The 10773-nt window shown below is 34.4% G+C and overlaps 1 protein-coding gene across 1 annotated transcript; it reads left to right on the top strand.

Annotated features, from left to right (window-relative positions):
* The first annotated feature begins 3869 nt into the window (after positions 1 to 3869).
* Positions 3870 to 9182, top strand: LOC110911402 (glycerol kinase). Its single transcript, XM_022156013.2, has 4 exons — positions 3870 to 4084; positions 4170 to 4391; positions 7104 to 8070; positions 8749 to 9182. The coding sequence occupies exons 1-4, from the start codon at positions 3951 to 3953 to the stop codon at positions 8992 to 8994; spliced, it is 1569 nt and encodes a 522-aa protein (XP_022011705.1). The 5' UTR covers positions 3870 to 3950; the 3' UTR covers positions 8995 to 9182.
* The last annotated feature ends 1591 nt before the right edge of the window (positions 9183 to 10773 follow it).

Genomic DNA, 10773 nt, shown 5'->3' with positions numbered 1-10773 from the left:
TATGTTTTAGCGTAAACTTCCGTTTTGCTTCCTGTGGTTTTGTCATTTTAACGGTTTTGCTTCAATAATTTAAAAATAGCCATTTTCGTCCCTGATCTTTCGAGTTTGTCGCCAGTTTCCTCCCTGATGGAGTTAGAGGCTGGGAGCAAAATGAAGATAAGTTTGAAAAATCAGGAAGGAAAATGGCTATTTTTAAACTATTGGAGCAAAACCATTAAAATGACCAAACCACGGGGAGCAAAACAGAAGTTTACTCTATGTTTTAAGTAGATACTTTAATTTTTAAATACTTAAACTTTTAATAATATGTCAAATTAAATGTTGCTTTCACTAAGAGCTATAATTAAATTGTGTAAGCTCCAGCCTCCAAGCACTAGAAAGTTATAACATGATTGTAATCACTAAACACAAGAAACAGATTTTAAGTCAAAGGTTTGTTTGATCAATAATTCATGATATATTTATAGAGGTAGAGGATCCTGTAAAAAGTCCAACTTTTGTGAGAAGTGTGAGAAATAATTTGGGAATGACAAGTGTCCCTTATCTTAATTAATTTAAAAGGGTATATTAGTAATTGTCCATTCTTATCAATTAATTGATTTCCAAAGATAACTGCCAAAAATATCAGGCGATATATTAGGGATGTGATTTGAATTCGATTTGTTCTATACATTTAATTGTTTACGGTAAGTTCTTGTTGTAATGTTATATTCCCGAGTCAATAGTGTTATATTATGTACAAGTATCTTTAATCTTCTTTTCATAGTGTTTTATCCCCATCAATAGTGTTTTATTCTGTATAGTTTCTTACAGTAAACAAATAGTGTTATATCTTTCTATAGTGTTTTATCATGTAATATACTGTTCCTTTTCATAGTGTTTTATCCTCATCAATAATGTTTTATTCTGTATAGTGTCTTACAGTAAACATATAGTATTATATCTTCCTATAGTGTTTTATCATGTAATATACTGTTCATTTTCAAAGTGTTTTATCCCCCATCAACAATGTTTTATTTATGTATAGTGTCTTACAGTAAATAGATAGTGTTATATCTTCCTATAGTGTTTTATCATGTAATATACTGTTCTTTATAGTGTTATAAAAAGTTGTTGTGAAGGAAATCGAAGAATTTATTTCAGTACGAGAAATTCGCTGATTTTTTAGGAGATTGATGGGGGTTTTGAAACGGTTACCATAAATTCGCTGATTTATAGGAGATTGATGGGGATTTTGAAACGGTTACCATATTTGAAACGTTGGAAAAGTCACTATTGCCCTTTAATTTTACATAAGGTCCTTCTAATTAAAACACAATTTACATTTTATACCCTATTGATCTCAACCATTAGATCAAATATCCAATGGTTTAAAACACTTCTTACCCTTCTCACATTTTAGACACTTTTTACCATATCCCTACCCTATTTATAGATCCAATTCAATTATTAACTTTTTATCATTAATTTTTTAATATCTTCATTTTTTAGATAAAGACCTATACAAATCAATTAGTTGGTCACAGAACTTTTATAGTGTTAAGGCAGAAATATTATTGGTTTTATACTTTTAATTTTGTTTGTATCAACCAATATATAGTAATTGGAAAGAATATTGAATAATCCAGTTGTTTAATACGTCTTCCTGAAAATACGAGGGACTCACTATTTGTTTAAATGTTAAACATTTTCTTTCTAATTCTTCAACCTTTAATCTTACTTTTCCCTCACAAACCCTTAAAAACGTTATTTCAACTATAATTCTTCACGTTCTTCGTGTTCATCTCCATTCAATTACTTAAACAAGAAATACTCATGATCTTGTGATCTACTGCTATGGACCTATGGTGTTTGTCTCCTATAAAAATTTTACAAATATAAAATTTAGTAATGTTTAGGTGTAAAAAAAATACTGAGAGAAAACTAAACCTAAAATATTTATTAAATTAAATAATATGTTTTTGTCCCTTTTGTCTTTTACACATTTGGCTCCCTAGCAACAGAAGCTATCCAATTTCTGACCAGGGTCTAACGGGTCATCCACTTGTTCAGCCTCAGGGGGCAGGGTTTCGTATTTGGTAGATTAGAGTTTGTAATTCAGAAAGGGGTGACGGCGCAACTTGTTGTCTGTCTACCTTCTGTTTTGATGTAATTTGGCAAGTATGAATGAGAAAAATAATCTATGACTTTAAAAATTAAACATGCGTTGAGCTATCTTACTCAGTCCTCTAATTATAGGTAACGTACAAAGACACAATGAATCGCAAATATAACACGTCGGAGAAAAAAGACACTATGAATCGCAAAAAATAAATAATGCTAAAAATAAAAAGGCACAATGCCAAATAAAAAGACACAATAAGCTCAAACAAAATTTTTTAAATCTATAAGCTAAAAATTAAAAAAAAAACGAAAAAATAAAATCTAAGATTGTAGAGTTTGACAAGACGGTTCCAATCCACTAAAATAAGTGCAGTCGACGTCATTCGATACCATTCTTACGACTTCCTAATTTACGAGACTATATATCTGAACCCAACCCGGAACAATATACCTATTTTACATTCTACAAAATACTAAATACTCCATAAAGCCCACGACATTATAGTGTAGTGACATCTTAGGGTTGAGATAATACTTAGAGACTATTAGATCATGTGTTCGATTTCTCAAGTCCTAAGGGGTTTTTCCCACATTTATTGTGTATTCTCTTGAATTAGTGTATAGACATTACTAGGTTACAACCCCGTGTATTACACGGGTTGAATAAATGTAATTTTATATATTAAATAATAAAAACTTATATCTTTATGAACCTTGTATATTGTACGGGTTAATTAAATGTAACTTTATATATCAAATAATAAAAAAGTTATATCTTTAAAAACCATGTGTATTACACAGATTAAATAAATGTAATTTTGTATACTAAATACTAAAAAGTCGTATCTTTAAAAAAAAACCCATGTATAATCGGGTTGAATAAATCTAACAAATAATAAAAAATTACATCCTTAAAAACCCCGCATATTCCACGTGTTGAATAGATATAAAAAAGAGTTATATCTTTAAAAACCATGTGTATTACACAGATTAAATAAATGTATTTTTGTATATTAAATACTAAAAACGTCGTATCTTTAAAAAACCCGTGTATAGTCGGGTTGAAAAATCTACCAAATAATAAAAACAATTATATCCTAAATAAATGTAAGTTTGTATATTAAATACTAAAAACGTCGTATCTTTAAAAAAACCCGTGCATAGTCGGGTTGAAAAATCCATCAAATAATAAAAAAATTATATCCTTGAAAACCTCACGTTTTACTCGAGTTGAATAAACATAATTTTGTATGCCAAATAATAAAAAAAAAGTTATGTTTTTAAATAATTAGGATAACATTTAATATTAATTTATTATTTATATATTTAATATAAGATAAGTAGATAAGAAAGGTATTTGTTTTAAAAATATATTAAATTAACAATTTAGATTTGAGGATAATATTTTATTAAAGTATGATAAGATTTAATATTAATTTATTTATTTATTTAGATAAATATAAATTTAAGGATACCTTCAATGAATGACACGTGTCCAAAAGTTGGTTTCTTTTATTATATTAGTTAGATTACCCAGTGGAGATGAATATGATCAGATGATCCCGCTAGTGTAACGATAATACTCTAATGATCCGTTAGTGATCCATGTTTACGATAAAAAAAGTATATAATTAATATCATAACTTTCTTCACGGATGATTCAATTTTATCAAAAAATTTCAATTTAAACTTATCCACAAGTCAACCATGACTTTTTTAAAACATCAATGATAAAAACAAATAAATAAAACCCCCAAAACTCGCAACAAACAACTTATAAATTCATTCAATTTCTATAATTTCATCAATCAAACCTCTAAATTTCACCAAACAAGAACAACAAAAAGATGGCTAAAACCGATGCATTCATTGGATCAATCGATCAAGGAACAACCAGTACCCGTTTCATCATCTATGACAAACACGCCAAAGCCGTTGGATCTCATCAAATCGAATTCACCCAATTCTGCCCCAAAGCAGGGTAAAAAAAAAAAAAAATCATTCAAATTCGTTGATTAATTGACCCAATTTGTTGATAGATTTAATATGTTTTTGTGGGTGTGCAGGTGGGTTGAACATGATCCGATGGAGATTATTGAGAGTGTGAAGGTGTGTATATCGAAGGCGATTGATAAAGCTACAGCGGATGGGTATAATGTGGATAAGGGTCTTAAAGGAATTGGGATTACGAATCAGAGGGAAACGACGGTTGTTTGGAGTAAATCTACTGGTCTTGCTCTTCATAATGCTATTGTTTGGATGGATGTACGGACCACTTCCATTTGCAGGTGAGGTGAATTTTACGTTATTTGTTGTTGATTTGTGTTTGTTGATCTAATTTTATGTTGTTTATGATCGGGATGATCGCTAGGGGCGTGAATTTATGACACACATGAGCCGTTGGGTTTAGTCTAAACAGGTTCGGGTCTGTTTTAGATTGAACCCGCGAAGCTGTTTAGCTAAACGGGTTGAGTTCGGATCAACCCGGTCGGGGTGGCTGGTTGGCCTTTTTTGAGTTAAATGCCATTTTAGTTCATGTGGTTTGGGTCATTTTGCTAGTTTAGTCCAAAGGTTTTATTTTTCGCTTGTGGGTCCAAAAATGTTTCACTGTTGCCATTTTAGTCCACTGGGTTAACTTCATCCATTTATCTGTTAACGAGAAGGGCAATTCGGTCATTTTATATGGCCGAATTGTCCTTCTAGTTAACAGAATTACATATAAAATGACCTAAACCACATGGACTAAAACGATATTTAACTCTTATTTTTTTTACAAGACGCTTTATGTTATAAATGAATTTGGGTGTGTATTTTATGCCATAATTATTATAACTTAAAAAGAGAATTTGACATGAGATTTTATTATTTAAAATAGTTGTAATATATACATTTGTAATTTTTTTTAGGAAGGTTTAATTTCAATATATTATTTTTTTTTTTTGGAAAAAAGGTAAATCAACCCACAAATTCAGATCGGGTTAAACCCGTCAACTCACAAACACGATCTGTTCAGCACCCCTATGATTGCCCCATTTTTAGGGTTAAATCTTGTTGGTAATTGGCTAAAAGTCATGATTTGACTTTCAATGTGCATTATCATAACAAGATCTTGATTTTAACGACTTAACTTTGTTATTGTCGACAAAGTGGGTCGGGCCATAAAGTTTGGTTGACATTAAAAAGATTTTGTATTTATATATTCGGTTTAAAGGGGTGTACATAGTTTGGTTTTTCTGATCGTGTAAACTTTAGCGACCCGTGTCGTTTTTTTTTATGTTCATATGTCGCCTAACTCGCCATCCAAATTTTTGTTTCGAGACGGATTGGGTCACATAACTAATAATAATTTGTTTTTTTAACCGATAAATCTAAAAGCTAAAAGCTAAAAATACTCTGGGTCAGTGTTCAAAAATCTCGAGGGCCACTTGACCCCGCAACCTATACAGTGGGTCCATCCATGATTATGTGTGTATATTGTTATATTTATTATGTACCATCTTTTATCATTTTATTTTTTTTTATTACAAAATAAAATAAAATTAAAAATAAAAATAAAAATAAAATGAAAATCTGTAAAAAAATATAAAATTTGGTTAGCCCGAAAAACGACAGTCAAATGCTAACGGCATCCACCCAACCAGACTAGTTTGGTTTGTCATTTCCCGAAACTATTATTAGTGGTACCCAAAATATTTGTAAAAAAAAATGGTTATAGCAGACTCTCAACAACGATAGAATTTAACACCAATCTGGGTAGGTGGGGTTCGGATAATCAAGTGGAGATGGATATGATCGGGTGGTTCCGCTCATAACAAGTCGTAAAGATTATTTTAAATACTTATTAGATCGTACTGGAAGGCCACCGCATTGTTCAACAACATATGATATTACCACATTTATAAAAAGAGCAAAGTATAAAGATGGTCCCTGTAGTTTACCGAAATTTTGGATTTGGTCCCTAGCTTTTCACAAGTACACGGATAGTCCGGTGGTTTGCACTTTCTAACACATTTAGTCCCCAACTTTGTTAAAAGTCACATTGATGGTCCCTGTGGTTTGCACTTTGTAACGCATTTAGTCCCTAACTTGGACATGCTGAAACTTTAAGATTTGTTGACTAGGGACTAAATACGTTAAAAAGTGCAAACCACAAGAACCATTCGTGTACTTTTGGAAAGCTAGGGACCAAATCCAAAATTTTGGTAAACCACAGGGACCATCCATGTAATTTACTCTATAAAAAAACAGATTGTTGATATGCATTAATCACAAATATATTCACTAACCCATCTTCATATTCTATATTGAGTTAATTACTGTTTTTGTCCCTGTGGTTTGTCAAAAATCACTATTTCGGTCCATTAGTTTAAAAATTGCGATTTCAGTCCCTATGGTTTCACTTTCGTAACCATTTCAGTCCACCTCGTAACCATTTCAGTCCCTGTACTTACAGAATAAATGGATTGAAATGGTTACGAAAGTGAAACCACATGGACTGAAATGGTTACGGAAGTGAAACCACAGGGACCGAAATCGCAATTTTTAAACTAATGGACTGAAATAGTGATTTTTGACAAACCACTGGAACAAAAACAGTAAGAGTAAACTTTCGTTTTGCTCCCTGTGGTTTGGTCACTTTAACGGTTTTGCCCCAAACCTTTAAAAATAGCAATTTTACTCCCTGATCTATGAAGTCCTTCATGATTTTACTCCCCGCCCCAAAACGTCATCCATTTTAAACGTTAGGGTTTTAAAAGGTAATTCATTAATAAGGGTCGGGAAAAGACATAATTGCCCATCAGGTGTTTTGCACGTGACAGGCTTTAACGTTTAAAATGGATGATGTTTAGGGCGGGGAGTAAAATCATGGATGGCTTCATAGATCAGGGAGTAAAATGGCTATTTTTAAAGGTTTGGGGCAAAACCGTTAAAGTGACTAAACCACAGGGAGTAAAACGGAAGTTTACTCAAACAGTAATTAACTCTTCTATATTTCATAGGAAACTAGAGAAAGAATTATCAGGAGGAAAAACTCATTTTCTTGAATCATGTGGGTTGCCAATAAGCACATATTTTAGTGCACTCAAGCTCTTATGGCTACTCGAAAACGTCGACGCCGTTAAACAAGCTGTAAACAAAGGGGATGCTCTTTTCGGAACCATAGACTCATGGCTAATCTGGAACTTAACCGGCGGTGTAAACAACGGTTTACACGTTACTGATGTTTCTAACGCGTCAAGAACCATGCTCATGAATCTAAAAACACTAAACTGGGACGAAAAAACGTTAGAAACGTTAAAGATTCCGAAAAACCTTCTTCCGAAAATCGTAAGCAATGCAGAAGTTATCGGGCATATTGCGAAAGGCTGGGTGATCCCAGGAGTCCCGATTTCGGGTTGTTTAGGTGATCAACACGCAGCCATGTTGGGTCAATCGTGTAAAAAAGGCGAAGCGAAAAGCACGTATGGAACGGGTGCGTTTATCCTGTTGAATACCGGCGAACAGGTGATCAAGTCAACGCATGGTTTGTTGACCACGTTAGCGTTTAAGCTTGGGAAAGACGCGCCTACGAATTACGCGCTCGAGGGGTCGATTGCGATTGCGGGTGCGGCGGTTCAATGGTTAAGGGATAGTTTAGGGATAATTAGTACGGCTAAGGAGATCGAGGAGTTAGCAAATAAGGTTGACTCGACGGGGGGTGTGTATTTTGTTCCCGCTTTTAATGGGCTGTTTGCGCCGTGGTGGCGTGATGACGCGCGTGGCGTGTTGATTGGGATTACGCGGTTTACGAACAAGTCGCATATCGCACGGGCTGTTCTTGAGAGTATGTGTTTTCAGGTGAAGGATGTGTTGGATTCGATGCATAAAGATGCCGGTGAAAAGGGGGAGAAGAAGAATGATAAGGGTCAGTTTTTGCTTAGGGTTGACGGTGGGGCTACTGCTAATAACACTCTTATGCAGATTCAGGTATGGTAAAATGGGCGGGTCGGGCAGGTTGGGTAACGGGTTGAAATGGGTCAGAAATGTTAGGTCTGGTTGGGTTGGGTTGGGTTGACCTGAATCACTTTTTGTATGAAAGTTATGTAAATGATAATCTATTTTTTTTTTTGAGTTAATTGCCCGGGTGGTCCCTGTGGTTTTATGTTTTTTTCACATTTAGTCCCCACCTTTTGAAAATAGCAGGTATGCTCCCTATGGTTTGTCTGGTTGGGTGATCCGAGTAATTACTTGTCAAACCACAGGGACTAAGAGTGTAATTTTGAAAAGTTGAGGACTAAAAGTGAAATTTCAACAAACCACAGGGACTATCCGTGCATTTTACTCTTTAGATGTAATATTAAAAAGATGTTTTTTTTTTCTGCAAAATATAATTAAAAGTCCTAGAACATAATGTTTCAGATACCAAAGACTCTAGACCAAACACATCTAAAAAAAAGACATTAAATATTCGGGTATTTTTTGGGTTTTTCGGGTCGGTTGCTCGGGTTTTTGGCTGGGAAAAAGTGACCCGATAACCGAATCATTTAAGGTTCCGGCTTTTCGGGTATTCTCTAATTCAGGTTAGGGTCGGGTTTCCGGTAAAAATGAAAAGGCCTACTGTCATCCAACGGCTGTAAATTATCTAACCGATGAAGTGATTCGCAGGCTGACTTGTTGGGTAACCCGGTGGTGAGACCAGCAGACATTGAAACCACGGCTCTGGGTGCCGCTTATGCAGCTGGTTTAGCGGTTGGAGTGTGGACAGAAGCCGAGATATTTGCGAACGGCGAGAGGCTGAAGAAAGACACTACTTTTAATCCTGTTTTGAATGAGGATCTGAGGAAGAAGAAGGTGGCATCATGGTGCAAAGCAGTTGAAAGAACTTTTGATTTGGCTGATTTATCACTCTAAACCTGAAACCTGATCAAGTGTTATAGGTTCTCATTTAAATTTCGGTTTCTTTGTTTTTATTTTGTGTAATAAACGTATTGTTCGATTCGTGTTTGTTTGTGTGGCATACGCGTTTTGAATTTGGACAAATGAATAATTTATGTTTATACGGGTTAATGTAAATATTTTGATCCATCGTGTTTTTAACACGACTCGTTTACAGTTACTCTGATAAAAATACAAATTTATGCCAACTTTACAATATATTACATGGTTTTATGATGTTACAATTAGGGTTGCTTGACAATCTGCTCGGGCTTGAAGTTAAACGAGTTTAGATTGATGTAAAACATGGATAAATAAATTAATTAAAAAAATTCAAAAGAAACAAAAAGACTATTTTTTATATATTAAGTTAAAATGTTAATAAAGAAAAATAAATAAATGGTTAAAGATGTTTAATCATTAGGTTATAAATATTAATTATTGAGCATGGGTGTCGCGTTATACCAAGTATTAGGCTAGTAGGTATGGTGATGGTCCATCCTTGGAGGATGATCCGCCACGTAGGCGACACGTCATAGTCCTCCCAAGGATGGATCATCCTCCAAAACTAGAGGGCATGGGAGGATGGTCCTAGCCATAGTCCTCCACCACTTTTATGTTTTTTTATTTTTTTTAATCTTCAACTTTATTTTAATATTTACCAAATAAAGTAACAAAATATTTTCATTAATATTAAAAAACATTACATAAACTTAAAAAAAAAATTAAACTTAAAAAAATAAATTTAAAAAAAAACAAAAACTTAAAAAAAATAAAGTTAAAAAAAATAAACTTAAAAATATCCTAATATATTAAAATAAGCTACTAGTCTTCGTCTTCCATGTCGTGGCCGGGTTCGTTTTGAGCGTTGTTTCAAATGTACTCCACCAAGTCCGCTTGTAGGTTATGATGTGTGTACTCGTTACGTAGAGCGAACATGTTCAAATCTTGTTGTTCCCCACTAACTGGAACAAAATTTCCAGTAGACGCGTTTTCGTCGTACTCTCATATCGCTCTCCCTTCGTCTTCAATGATCATGTTATGAAGGATGATACAAGCGTACATAATGTGTCGTAACCTCTTTGGTGTTTGCGAACGTGCTGGATGTTCAATGATGTGCCATTTTTTTGTAAACATCAAAAGCCCGTTCAATATCTTTTCTCGCACCCTCTTGAAACTTGGAAACTTTTTTCTTTTGTCGTCTGTCGGGTGCGAAATAGTTTTAACGATTGTCGAGTACGTTGGGTATATCCCATCGGCTAGGTAGTAACCTCGCCTGTATTCCACCCCTGAAACCGTAAAGCTTGTGTCTGGACCTGTACCCGCCACTACGTCCTCAAATATCTGTGACTGGTATATGATGTTAAAGTCATTGAGCGAACCACGTAGACCAAAAAAAGCATGCCATATCCAGAGATCCTGTGACGCAACAACCTCTAGAATAATAGTCGGATGTCCATGATCTCCCCTAGTATACTGACCTTGCCAGGCAACTGGGCAGTTCTGCCACGGCCAGTGCATGCAATCAATGCTCCCGAGCATTTCTGGGAAACCATGTCTCTGTTCGTGTGCTTGATATAATTTCTGAACGTCATTTGCGTTCGGTTTCCGCAGGTATCGCTTGCTATACAATTTGACAACCCATTCGCAAAACTTGTGCAAACATCGACGTGCGGTTCTTTCAGACATCCTAATATACTCGTCTAATGCATCAGGTACGTAAGTTGGCGAATGGCCGACGTACATTTGCGTTCG

The sequence above is a fragment of the Helianthus annuus genome, chromosome 2, assembly GCF_002127325.2.
Source record: "Helianthus annuus cultivar XRQ/B chromosome 2, HanXRQr2.0-SUNRISE, whole genome shotgun sequence".
Taxonomy (NCBI): domain Eukaryota; kingdom Viridiplantae; phylum Streptophyta; class Magnoliopsida; order Asterales; family Asteraceae; genus Helianthus; species Helianthus annuus.
The sequence above is the reverse complement of the archived record's forward strand: the minus strand, read 5'-3'. Positions and strand labels throughout refer to the sequence as shown.

Excerpts from the sequence above, each read along its gene's own strand:
- LOC110911402 (XM_022156013.2), top strand. The coding sequence starts at position 3,951 with ATGGCTAAAACCGATGCATTCATTGGATCAATCGATCAAGGAACAACC. Across the intron at positions 4,085-4,169 it reads CAATTCTGCCCCAAAGCAGG|GTGGGTTGAACATGATCCGA; the intron begins GTAAAAAAAAAA and ends GTGGGTGTGCAG. Across the intron at positions 4,392-7,103 it reads CGGACCACTTCCATTTGCAG|GAAACTAGAGAAAGAATTAT; the intron begins GTGAGGTGAATT and ends TATATTTCATAG.